The sequence below is a fragment of the Macrobrachium rosenbergii genome, chromosome 17 (assembly GCF_040412425.1).
Source record: "Macrobrachium rosenbergii isolate ZJJX-2024 chromosome 17, ASM4041242v1, whole genome shotgun sequence".
NCBI lineage: Eukaryota > Metazoa > Arthropoda > Malacostraca > Decapoda > Palaemonidae > Macrobrachium > Macrobrachium rosenbergii.
Genome location: NC_089757.1, coordinates 11,832,552 through 11,846,101, shown reverse-complemented (window position 1 = coordinate 11,846,101; position 13,550 = coordinate 11,832,552). Strand labels below are relative to the sequence as shown.

At 40.8% G+C, this 13,550-nt stretch overlaps 1 protein-coding gene across 2 annotated transcripts in view; it reads left to right on the top strand.

Moving 5' to 3' along the window:
• Window positions 1–637: 637 nt before the first annotated feature.
• The window catches only part of LOC136847733 (zinc finger HIT domain-containing protein 2), a 49,185-nt gene continuing 36,272 nt past the window's right edge, over window positions 638–13,550 (top strand). Inside the window, exons 1-2 of one of the 2 annotated variants that reach the window (XM_067119598.1) lie at window positions 638–1,014; window positions 6,364–6,490. In XM_067119598.1, the coding sequence (XP_066975699.1) occupies window positions 980–1,014; window positions 6,364–6,490 (162 nt within the window). In that variant the 5' untranslated portion in view covers window positions 638–979. The remainder of the gene's footprint in view (window positions 1,015–6,363; window positions 6,491–13,550) is intronic. The other variant, XM_067119597.1, reaches the window with a different exon arrangement.

Here is a 13,550-nt window from a genome sequence, read left to right as displayed (position 1 = left end):
AAGGAGGATGAAAAAAGAAGGAAATAAATAAAAAATGATGAGAAATAGAGAGCAACAACTAGAAGAAAGAGGGCAAAAAGAAAAGAAGTTTTTAAATCTATAAGGAGTAAAAAAATAAATAATAAATTGCCATCAGCAATTACTCTTTACCAAGCTAGAGCAAACCGTCTTCTCATGGGCATTAAGGAAAAGCATGGGAAGGACATACTGCATGCCTGTTGTGTGTGTGGGGCTCGGTTTTGGGGTCAGCGGAAGAAGATCCCAACCATTTTGTACTGCAATGCAGGGTACACACCGTAGGCCTACCCTGTTTGGAACGTCTAGATGAATCTGACATATGGCCTGTGGCCTACATATGACTATAAAAAATGATCCTGTTCAATAACCAGCAAACTCTCACGAGAAAAGGCTAATAAAAGAAATAGTAGGGGACCAAGTAAGAGCCTCATGTGGACTGTGCTGGACAAAAACTTCATAACAATATGTAGTAAAATACAAAATAGAAACAGAAGAGGTGAGCATATATATATATATATATATATATATATATATATATATATATATATATATATATATATATATATATATATATATATATATATATATATATATATATATATATATATATATAATGTTTAGTATGCTCGCAACTGTGTTTGTTAAACGAGGGCTGCGAACTAGGAATCAGGAAGAAGATAAGCGTAGAAAGAAATTAAAACGGAAGAATTACATTTTATATCAAGAATTTGAGAAAAATTTAGTAAGAAATTTCTTGTTCATATGAGAAAGAATGGCAGAGAAGAAATACATATTGCACAAACAAGAAACGAAAAAGAGTTGAGAAACGAGGACCAAGGAGCTGGAGGAGGTGCCGATGCATAGGTAACATTTCCGAACTGAACTGAACTGAACTGAACTGGATGAGCCAGAACTGTCATTTACATTTAAAAGGATATTGAGGAAAATTAATACGGTTACAATGGCGACGTCGTCAGCTGTGGAAAAATGTAGCTTGTAAGTAGGGTGGTGTTCCTACTTTCAGCAGTGTTCGTTAGTAGATGGATTAAGCGTATTTAACTACTAAGGCTTGGCCAACCTTTGGTGTTGGTTAAGCTTAGGCCTATACTTTGGTCTACGACCTTATCCACCTTGTTATACTGTAGTAGGTCAGGGCCACTATAGGCCCAGTAACATTTCTTCAGTAGGCATTTCAGAGGGAATGTAACCTAACCAGACTTAACCTTACCTAACTTAACCTGGTTGGAGGGGCCTCTGTAATTTTTCGGAAGACTCCAGCCAGCCATTTCGAAAGACTCCGACTAGCCATTTTTGCATGAAAAACCATTTCTTGTTTTTCGTGTAAAAATGGCTAGGAAATGATAGGGCACTAAAAGAACCCAAAAATACCAACCTAACGTAACCTAGGGGTGTTTACTGGTTGCAATTTTGCTGCATTAGCGATGGAGGAGGGTGGGGGCCAGTATTGTCTTACATTTCAAGTCGTGATTTGATTAATTATTTTTCTCTGTTATTAGGCATTTGCAAAGATGTATTGAGAAGAAATTTTTTCTTTTGATGTGTTTTACCCAAGAAAAATATAAATTTTAATGTGGGAGGTGGCTGGAGTCTTCCGAAAAATACCCTGGGCCTCAGTAATTCGTTACCTTTACTCTGCATTCAACCCTATTTTGGTAGTAGGCCCAATGGGCCATGACAGATGGCCCCGCCAACTCTGTATAAAATAGTAGGTGTATAGGCGTAGCCCACCAGTGATTTCATTATTGCAGTATTTTTTACTATGTGAAATGAAAGTAGCAAGATATTTACCATTTAATTTAGGAAGGAATCGGGTAGAACTATATAGTAGCTCTGCAGCGGCGACTGCCGTCTAACTTAACTTTTTCTATAGTTTTTTGGTTGCTAATTATGAATTTACCTTTAATTTTTGGCACTCGAGTGTAATTAACCTGTAATTAACCCCTGAAGTCCATCCGACAAGAGGTTTCCATACGCGATCTTTACAAGTCAGAGCACGGGTACGTCTGTTTCGAACGGTTCATATCCCGTCCGGCAAGTGCAATAACTCATTAATGTATGGGTACCCCCCCCCTGGGCCAGTACTAAACACAGCGAAGGGACATTCCATTTGGCCGACAACAAACAGATGCACCGCCAGTATCAGAACCCGTAAAAGTGTAGAAAAAACCAGTTGAAAAGGTAAAAACAGGCACAGAGCTAATATATAGAATTACCAGGAATTGTAATTCATGTTTACAACTGTCTTCCATAATCCCATGGACTGCAGACCCGCATAATCTGAGATAGTCTATAGGCCTACTCGTTTAACCCACCAGTAGCCTAGGCTATAGGCTAGCACATGCGCCAAACTGGTGCGTGTGTGATCTACCTATTCATTTTATTCATTGGTGTAGGCTTAATAGCCTAGTTAGGTAATGATTTGGTAATTCTAAGGAAGAGGTCAATACACAGATGTTTATTAATAAAATTTTTTGACTGAACAACATAGAAAAGTATGTATATGCTGCAGTTTGGGTGAGATTACTTTAAAAATTTACCAAAGTAATTTGAGAAATTTATGTTTTTATGTTCGTACGATAATCCCCGGGGGGGGGGGTGTACTAAACACGGTATCTTGTGCAGCTTTTCTGCGTAAGAAAATAAACAAAAGATGATGAATTCCTCAGATTATATTGGTATATATCTCAAGTTATCTCACCTGTACTGCCTCAGATGCACCCTCTTCTATATAGTTCAGTCAAAAACTTTCATTAACACACAATATCTCCATGCAGAGCTCTTCCTTAGAAGTACCAGTAATTTTAACCGTTTAAAACATAATGAGTTTATGTTGTAAAGCTTCTCACTATATTCATACTTGGCCCACTCTTCCTTTTATGTAGTGTAGTAAAAGATTGTGGTAATTTCAAAAGTATTGGTACTGGAAAAAATGCTTCTTAAAAAGATTACCACTCTTGTTTTATTAGTTTACATATGCTAATACATTTGCCTGTATACAACTGTAAGTCTTTTGTTCTCAGAATATGGTATCCACTAGACAGAAAAACCTTGGGCTTAAGCTGTTGTTAGAGAACAGGTGAAGGTACTCATATTATTAATAACATCTAAATAACTATATATCCTTGTATATGACAGTGCTGCACATTTTAGCCTTGACTCATTAGTAGGCCTATTAACATCTAAATAACTACATATCCTTGTCTTTGACATTGCTTTACATTTTAGCCAAGGTCTAGGGAGACCAAAGGGGAGGGACAAAGCCCCCAGGCTAGGTAGGATTCCTTGTCATTGGTTACATCAAGTTAGGTTGTGATGTAGATGATAGGGCGGGATTTATCTTTTTAATTACCATTGTTATACTTCATACCTGAGGTAGAAGTGGTCTAGAGAGGAAGAAAGCCTCCATGTTTAGGCCAGATTTGGTGTTGTAGGGCAGTATAGGTTAAGATGTATGCCTGTTTGTTCTTGCAGAAATACAAATTGTTACCATGGTGTCATGTTGGCTTATTTCTCAGTATTAGGTGGAATTGGTCATTTAAACTTGGTAACAAGGCTATTAACTGGTAGTTGAAGAGGGTGAATAGAGAAATACACCCACTTACCTACTCCACAAAGCACATTCTGTATAGAGATTTTGCTGCCCTCCCTTACTAGGCTAGGTTATAACTTTCTTTATATAACTGTTGCATGAAAAGTATAATTTTCCAATAAATTTATGGTGAAAAAACACATGCAGTGGTATTGCGAGGGTGTTAGCACATGTGGATATTTCATGAATCCTCTTGTAATAGACTTCCACAGATTTTGTGCAACCTGTACTGACAGGGTTTGTAGTCATATCTCCCTCTGCATGGAGTGTGTGAAGTGGTCTTTGTAGTGGGAGTTTTGGTAGTAGGAGGAAGAGGGATAAGAAGTATTTGCTTGTTTCCTTAGAAGGAAATACCCCCTTGTGTCATAGCTGGAGCCTTTTATTTCCAGCCTCCGTGCCCTTCCCCCTCCTTCTCCCTGCTCTTTCCCCATGTGTTGCTCCTTCTTGATCTGGGGAAGGTACAAGCAGGAAGGTGAGAAACTTCCTGTAGTGGTTGTTCTTCCTTTGGGAGATGCCCCAGTATCATCAACCATGGTGCCTTGGCAACAACAATACAACTTGCCTCGGCCAGACTTGAGAGAGCAAGAAGGAGAGAAAGCAGAAGCACTTGACTTCCTCTTCCTCCTTGTCGTTAGGGTTTACCTTGTCCTCCTGCAGTAAGAAGAAGAAGTCCAAGAAGACCTCTCATGAGAAGATGCATAAGACTTGGTGTGAGCACCATTCCCCAACATGGGGCAGCAACACATTTGGTAACCTATGGTGCTCTGTCCATCATAAGTAGGGTTGACACAGGTCTCACCAAGCACACCTGGTACTCTGGGTAGACTCATGCTTTTTCAGACTCATCCATCCATGCTTTGCATGCAACACACATAGCAGAGTCAGCTTTACCCGTGCACTCAGTGTGTAGACATCTATGGACTGTACATTCAAAGATGGGTGTTTGATCATGGGCATTGGGACAAGTTGTTTTCCTGCAGTTGTGCTGCTCTCTGGTCTCCTAATGGTTTGCCATGGGCTCCAGACCCCTACTACTTCAGTGTTCACCAAACATAGGGAGCTCCACAAGATGGATGACCACGGCTCAGAATTTCCTTGGTCTTGGGTATTTTGACTAGTAGTACTGATCATGTGCCATGGTCCCATGAACAGGCCCTTGAGTAGACTTGTCCACCTTGATATCTCTCAGGATAGGACCCAGCATGTGCCTCTGGGGTTCTGATGGGATTGGATGATCCTGCACCTCCAGAACCCCAATAAGTTGGGTTGGATTGACACTTTCGAGGAATTGTTGTACTCACCCATTTTGGCCACGTGAACAGTCTGGTCTCTAGGTCAAAAAATTCCTTGCTCTCTGGCAGACCAGGCAAGCTACTTCCTCAGATGTTGATGGGCCAGAGGAAGTTCTGCATACATTAGAATGCTGAGAGTTTTTCAGGTAATGTCATTTGTATTTTTCTTAGGTATACTAGCAAAAATACAAATGACATTACCTGAAAAATTTGTTATTGTTGTGTGTTTACACATAAGCATTTAATGTTATTGAAATATATAACTACAGTATGGCAGAAAAAACTTCTACAAAACACACAAGTAGGACAGCAGATAAAACTTTATAATGATAATGCTACTGTAATTTACAAAGAAAAATAAAAGCAGTATAGGTGTAGCAGAAAACATTTTATAACAAGTTGCCAATATAGAGGAAAATACCGATAAAGCAGAAAAGCAGACAGGCAGAACTGTCCTTTAAAATAAAAATATGCTCAAATGGAGTAATAAAAACAAAAGCACCATAGGTTTAGGAGAAAGTATGTTATAGGAGGACAAACTAACAGTAAGATTATCATATAAAACTCAGTAAAAAGTTTGGAAAATAGTGCTCTGTAACAAAAACATTAATCATAAGTGCAAAATTTTCCACATTTATCACCATGTGCTTTTATTTCCACTTTTGTTGTTGTGATAATACTCATTGTACTAAGATGCCCTTATCGTGGACCATCTTATATACAGTATTTGTTTATGCAGAGGGGTATCACTTGTCAGAGCTTCCTTTCACTTCTCGACTGATACTCAGAGGGTTGGAATCTTTTTTGATCTAGTTAGCTCCTTGGTTTTTGGTGGAAACCCAGGATTCACCAGTTCTGACAAGAGATATGAGAACTTTCATATCCCCTCTCTTAGACCTTATGGGGACTCCAAACAAGAGACTTTTGTGCCTGTTATGAGGGATTGCTTGACATAATGCAACCCAGTGTTCCTATTAATGGAATTTTAACTGAAATTGAAATATAGGTCTACTTAATGACCTTTATGTGGCCTAACTGGCCTCCATATCCCCATTATTTACATCACCCAGAAACTTGTTAATTTCCCATTGTTAATAGGCCACTAAATTATATGGAAAGGGATGTGATCTCAGTACATTACATGGGCAGGCCACCTCTTGTTATTGAAGGTTGCCACGAGATAGAGTGCTGGTGTCACTAATTTTAGGAAGCTTTTGGATAAGGCTAGGTTTGAACATGGTGGGACAAGTACAGCTTGCCTCTACAAATTATTATACTCTATAGTACTGAAAATAGCAAATCTTTTTCTTGTTATTTAGAAATTTCATTTTAAATTTGAGCAGTTAGGAGAATATGACGGTATTTAGGAGACTATGACAGTTTTCTAGTGTTTGCATGCTTTTATGCTTGTAGATTATTAATCGCCTCTAATTTCTTTTTCAGTTGTGCGAATAATGCAAAATACACTTGCCCTAGGTGCAATTCTCAGTATTGCTCTTCAGCTTGCTACAGAAATGAAGCCCATGCTCAATGCTCAGAAAATTTTTATAAAGAGCAGGTGAAAGCAGAGGTAAGATGTAGTCACAGAGAAAGGTTTTTTGTAGGTTAAAGTATACCACTGAGACTAATTATTCCACTAATTTTTATTATTGAAAACTTTACTGAATTTTGAAGGGAAAATTTTTCTCATCTTTCTGGAAGAACTGTACATTAGTCTTAGAATGAGGAAAGGCCAAAAGTTTATCCTTTAAAAAGTAAATAAAAAACACTGGACATAATTTAGTAATCTAATTAATAGACATATATGAAAAGAAAATTTTTGAAGTATTTTGGAAAGACCAAATTTTATTGAGAAAATGTTAATTTTAGAAGACATTTAAGCAAATAATACAGAATTAAAGAATCTTCTTATGTAATGAATTGAAAACCTGTAAAACCTCCCTGTCACATATTCTTGCCCTCTAGTTCTAGTGTGCTTGGTCAGAGATGGCAAAACATATCCCCAATTATTTAGGGGTTACGGTATATATATGTAAAACATCAGTGTCCACAGGATTTGGAACCCTTTTGTTGGTTTTTTACTTATTGATAAAAATCTAGTAAGGCTGCCAAAATTACTGCTTAGCATAATGTAAGCTTTTGGAAAATAACTCTGACAACAGCTTGCCAGTATTTCTTCTAAATGGTGTCAGTAGTACATACCTGTGTTGGGTATGAGGCCAAGTCTTTCTTTGCAGAATGTTAGAAATTTCCTTGTAAAGTATAGATGTCTGTATGCTGTACTGCTGAATATTCTTGAAGAAAATCAATATTTTGTAGCATATCTGCCATCATTATATCTCTTTCTCCCCTCTCCCAACCCATAGATTGGCACAGTGCCTTGCAGAATGACAAATTGTGATCAGTTACTTATTGTAGGCATGGTCTACGGTAGCTGTGACCCAGTGGCGCTGCTATGGGGAGGCCAAGAGGGACCTGGCCCCCCCAGTCAGGTGGTTGGCCCCCCAGTTGAAATTCCCTTTGTAGCTAAACTTTAACCATTTGGTGGTCAAAAGCAGAATTATAGTTATAGCTTTTTAACACAAATGACATGTTTGTTCATGATATTTTGATCCAACTTTGTTATCAACTTATGTATGAAGTGATTAAAACTATAGTTACAGTTTTGATTAAATCCAATGCAATTTGCTACTGCTGCTTAGAGTTAATTTCCAGGGAGAGGAGATGAAGAAGAGGGAATGGGATAGGTTGAAATTTTGAAGAGATATTGGAGTCATAAGTCTTTTGTGTTATTGATGATATGCACTATTTTGATATATGTACATGACAAGGATATTATACCATAGTTGAAAATTAAAACTTGATAATAGAAATTAGGCTAGTGTTGAATATAAGGTTGTGAGGAAATTTACATTACAGTATTTCATACATTTGCATATACAGGTAGTAAGAGTTGAATATTAATTGAAAATTGAGCTCTGTAATTTCAAATACAAATTTACAAATTACTAATACTGTTAATTTCTTTCATTCACATGGATATATACATTTGAGAATAGTATATTTTACTAATTACAGAATTGGCACATCAGCTTTCGTATAATTTTCTGTGGCCCCCAAAAATTTCTTGTCCCTACACAGGCCCCCCACTGATGGAATGCCAGCTACGCCACTGCTGTGACCCCTTATTTGATCTCATAAACTTTAAATTTTGTATTGCATGGATGCTGGAGCTTTGTGTCAAGAGATAGCTAGTGATGTTCTAGAAGTCACTTAACTACCCTTTAGTTTTTTATCAATTTGTTATCATTTGTCTGTTTGTTTTCTATCTTCGGAATTTATAGCTACAGCCAGTCCCAGGATTACAATAGGTCAGCATACGACGTTCCGACCTAAAGACGCACTTCAAATATATTTATCAAAAATTATTTCACGGGTTACAATAAATGTTCCGGGTTTACAACACCGATGACACCGATCCGACGGAAGAGATATGGCTCCGAAAAGGGCAGAATGGTAAAAATTTGGAGGTTTCTTTTTATGAAAAACAATAAAAATGCATTATACATAGTTTACAAGACACCCAAATGATTAAAAGTAAGGTTTTCTTATGATTTTCGTCGATATTTCGGGTTACAGCGATTTTCAGCTTACAACGCAGCGTCGGAATGGAACCCCTGTCGTAAACCAGGTACCACCTGTATAGGCAGTCCCCTGTTAATGGAGATCCGGTTTTACGGCACTTGTTGAGCAATGAAAATCGGCAATTTTTGGCGCAGAAAATCTCCGATTTCCGCTTATCAGTGCCGATAATTGGGTATTGGCGCCGATACATACCTAACAGAGGTGCCGATAACCAAAAATCAGTGCTTTTCAGTTCCTATAAGCCCCAAAATTTGCCAAAAAGATGCGAAAATTGCCGATTTTCGGTTAGCGGCAATTTCCGGTTATCATCACACCCTCAGAACGGAACCCCGCTGATAACCGGGGACTGTTTGTATATAAAATTTGTAAGTAGTATTCCAGAGATATAGTAGGTTGTTTTATTTTGTCATCATTTGAAAGGTTTCTAGCTTTGGGTTGCACTTATTCCTTGTTTGAGCATTAATATACAGTGAATTCATGTGCTGTTGATAAGAGAAAAAGATGAAAATAAGAGAAACTTGAAATTCAAGGAAATTATGAACCCATAAAATGAATATCAAACAAACTTAATGTATGAATAACTAGTTGTTCCTATGGAAGTACAAACTATCACCCTTTATATAGAAATACTCTCAGCATGAGCTGGAACAGTTGATGAAATTGGTAACAAGGTTGTTGACTGATTATAGTGGGATGAGTGAAGGAATACCCCTCACTCACCTTCAGTCACTAACACTTTTCCTTCTTCTGCCATGGATGTCTTGATGAACTTTCTCTCTTCCCTGTTTGTGGTGTTTGTGATTTCTTGGATTGCTTCATTTTGCTTTGTGACTGTGTTTTGTGAATTGTTTGCTTTTTCTTACTGTGAAATATGGAGACAAAACATGACCAATGCCATAGTAAGATGCAGTGGCATCCGTGTGAGTGCTTCATGTTCCTCATAACAATTGATCCCCACAACTACTAATCTTTTTGCAAAGGGAAGGTGAGCAACAATTTCTCCCCCCTTCAAGGAGTGTGTTTGCTGCGCTTCTCCGTGGAAGAAGTTTGGTAGAAAGATGGGGGAGGACAAGAGGTATTTTCTGACATTATTGTTGGGAGGTAAATAAATCCCCAGTGATCCCACCCCCAGAGGTATTTCCCCCTCACCGGAAGTGGAGCTTGAGGTGTGAGGGAGTCCTTCCACATACTCTTTTCAGAGGATGACACTAGTGCTGAGGCCAATGCTCCCACCACCCAGTTGGGCTTTGACTCCAACACCCTGTCACCCTCTTGGCAACTGATGCTTCAGGTACTGGGAGGGAGTTATCACTGGAATACACTGTCTGTGAAAGATGTAGCCTACAGTGAACATCCCTGGTAGTTTGTCTTTCGTAGCTTTCCTGGACAGCTTGGCTGCTGAGAAGGAAGGTCTCTCTCCTTTCCTACTCCAGCTGCTTCTTCAGTTCACATGGAGGAGGGGGATTCTCTTGTAGTTATAGTCCTCCCATCAGCAGACCTCCTGGTTGCTGCTTTGAGGATTGCATATCCAGTTCCAGTCTTGACCACCCTTCAGCATCTAAGACCAGCATTTAACAAGATATCAAGGGGAAGAAGCCGCCGCCTCCTCCTCCTCCTCCTCCTCCTCCTCCTCCTCCTCCTCCTCCTCCTCCTCCTCCTCCTCCTCCTCCTCCTCCTCCTCCTCCTCCTCCTCCTCCTCCTCCTCCTCCTCCTCCTCCTCCTCCTCCTCCTCCTCCTCCTCCTCCTCCTCCTCCCCTCCTCCTCCTCCTCCTCCTCCTCCTCCTCCTCCTCCTCCTCCTCCTCCTCCTCCTCCTCCTCCTCCTCCTCCTCCTCCTCTAGGAAGAAGAAAGGGAAGTCTATGGAAAGTCTTATCAGACTCATATGAATGCTCTATCTTAGCAATGGGAAGCAGGGAGAGTCGCAGTCACCTATGGGGTATTGTTTTGCCTCTGGCAGGGCAGGTACAAGCCAACTTCCACCTGCCCCCAGTTAAACAGGACTGCTCCTGACTCTTCCACATGTCCTTCAGGATCACCTGTGGCTGAATCAATGCATTCTGCTTGCTCAACACATGTTCATTCTCAGGACTGAGCACACTTGGTTGTCCAGGAGAGCTCCTCCTATCCTGATTACATGGAGACACATAGGTAGGAACATACACAACCCATTTACTCTGCACATCTGAGGTCTACAGACCACACTGTCACAGGTATTGGGATAGGCTGAGGGCACATTGGTGTAGTCAGCACTGCTCGCTTGCTCAGCATGTGTCTCGCAGTCTGTGAAGCATGCACATACCATGCACTCATGTTCTAGGGAAAAGTCTCCTTTGAGCTCATCCACCTCTCATGCTTGTAGTTCTCCATGTTCCCAGGAGGTGCATGTCCAAGGTTCATTCCCTTGCACCATCCTTGGCCACTACCAAGTATAGGGAAGATGCTAGGTCAACAGTTTCTAGACCTGAATGTTATTAGGATGGTGACTGTTGGGTCTTGTATTACCTCTCTTGGGAGGAGTTCTGACTGAACAATTTGAGATCAGGAATGAGGCACAAAGAAGAAACAAGTTGTTTCTTTCTGTCTTGTGGGAGAGGAGCTAGCGTTTGCCCTTGGATATCCCTTGGATCCAGATTATTTTGCTCATCTGCTAGCATAATAACCTCAGGCAGACCTCTAAGCTCCACTTCTGGCCATGGTCTTGTTGATCAAGCTCACCATCAGGTGAGCTTCTGAAGTGAGACTGTCAGTCAGGTTGCCTTGGTCCAAGTTTACTTGTGGTATTTTGGGCCAAGTGTGGGTCAGGAAGTTCCTTGTTGTCCAGCAGATTTCGTACCCCCACTGCTCATGTGTTAGAGGATATGCTACATGCTGGAGGATGCAGACTACTTATTTTGCATTGGACTCAGTGGTTTGTAGACTGATGAATGACCTCCCCTGAAGAGACTTCAAGAAGGTGCATCATTCTCAGCCTCTAAGTTGTTGCCATTGAATCTGTCATCATGGAACTCTCCAGGCTGCCTTGTAGCGTGACCTGTGGTTGAACATATTGACAGACTTTGCCATGGTAGTTGTCTAATCCCAGAATGAGAGGGTGAAGTTCACGAGGTACTGGTGTTGGGAGGACAGGTTTTGACTGTACAAAAACATCAGAGTTCCATACTTTGTGCTAACCTGATTCTGAGAAGGAGGGACATGGTTGTGACCCTTTTCTCCCAGGAAGTTTCCAAAGAGTAGTCTCTCACTGAGGAGCAAATCAGTGTTGGGCTCTTCATTACTCTTTTTTCTGAGGAGTAATATAGAGACAGCAGTGGAAAGGAGAAGAATGGAGTCCCTGGACACTTCTATCCACCTTGCAGTGCCCTTCAAACCCATTTTAGGAGCAGAGACACTGGTGGTCATGTCATAGGGTGTGGCTGAACCTTCATTGTCTGGGGTAATAAAAAAAGCCTGCTCTCCTAAACCCAGACAAGTAACCAAGTCTTCTTCTAAGAAGGGAAGAGAGTTTTCTCAAACCTTTCATCCTTTTCCACCAGCCATGGCCAAGAAGGGAGGAAAGGAGAAGGGAGGGGCTCAAAGAGGGTGGTACTCCTCTTCCTCCACTACCAAGAGTAGAGGGTTGCATGTTTTACCATATTGGGCAATGTGGCAGAATCACAGCATGAAACCGTGGGTAGTATTAGTCCTTCAGGACAGGTACAGGATTCCATTCAAGGTCTGTTGTCCCCCCCATCTCAGAAACCAGTACTGTTCCACACATTTCCTCTGGATTTGGGGTAGAGGCAATGAATGAGAAGGGGGCTGTAGAAGATGTAGAGCACTAGTCTCAAAGGTTCTACAGTTATCTTTTCCTGGTAGAGAAATCAACTGGCACTTGGAGACTGGTGACTGACCTCTCCCTGTTTAGTGAGTTTGTCCTTCAGACTTGTTTCAGGATAGAAACAGCATGTTTGGTGCTTTATTCTATCAGAGAGAGTGGCTTGATGCTTTTGATAGACCTGAAGGATGTGTACTTTCAAGTACCTGTTCATCAGGACTGTTGGAAGTATATCTGCTTTGTCAGCAGTGGAACAATTTACCAGTTCAAAGCTCTCTGCTTCAGACTGGCAGTGGCCCTACAAATTTTTACCCCAGTTTTCACCTTGATTTTATCAGGTAAACTCTTGATGCATTACCTAGGCATTTGGCTAGTCCTGGCTTCTGAGGTGCGCCTGCTTCAGGACAGAGATTACCTCCTCACATTTTGCCATGAATTTGGGATCTGGTAAATTGGGAAAAGCCTGATCTCATCCCCAAGCTGCAGGCAAAGTATCTGGGCAAGCTCATAGACTTGGCAGCAGCAAGAACCTTTCCTTTGATCTCTCAGTTAGCAAGTTCAAAGAGGAATTCCTGACCCAGCTGGAACTGACAGCTCAGCTTTAGCATGTGTCGTCCTCGAAGAAGCTTGGTCTGTATGGGCAGATCCATTGTCTCTTGCTTATTGTCAGCTAAACAATATTTGGTCAGTTCATCAAGACCTCCCTTTCCATCTTGTGTCTCGGAGCCAGGAGATCAGAGAGGATCTAGCATGGTGGACAGACAACAGAACCCTCTTAGCAGGAGTTTCATTAGCTTCTCCCCCCTCTGGAAATGTACTTGAAGGCTTGGGGCACACAACTGAAAGGCACTTTTATATCAGGATTGTGGGCAAAGATCACATCTCTTCCACATATCAGTGTTCTGAAAATGCAGGCTGTGTGGTTAGTATTCCAGGTATTCCAGGATCAGTTGGTAGGTCTATCAATAGTGCTGATGAGCAACAACACAACCTTAGTGGTATATATATCAAAAAGTAAGGAGAGCTGGTCTCTTCCTCATTGCCAGTTGGCATTGCAGATTCATGAGTGGGTGGTTCACCTTGCTGTTGAGCTGTCAGCCAGATACATTCCAGGTAGGGTCAGGTTGTTGGGATAGAATGGTCTCTGCATCCTTGCATAGCAGAAAGGTTCA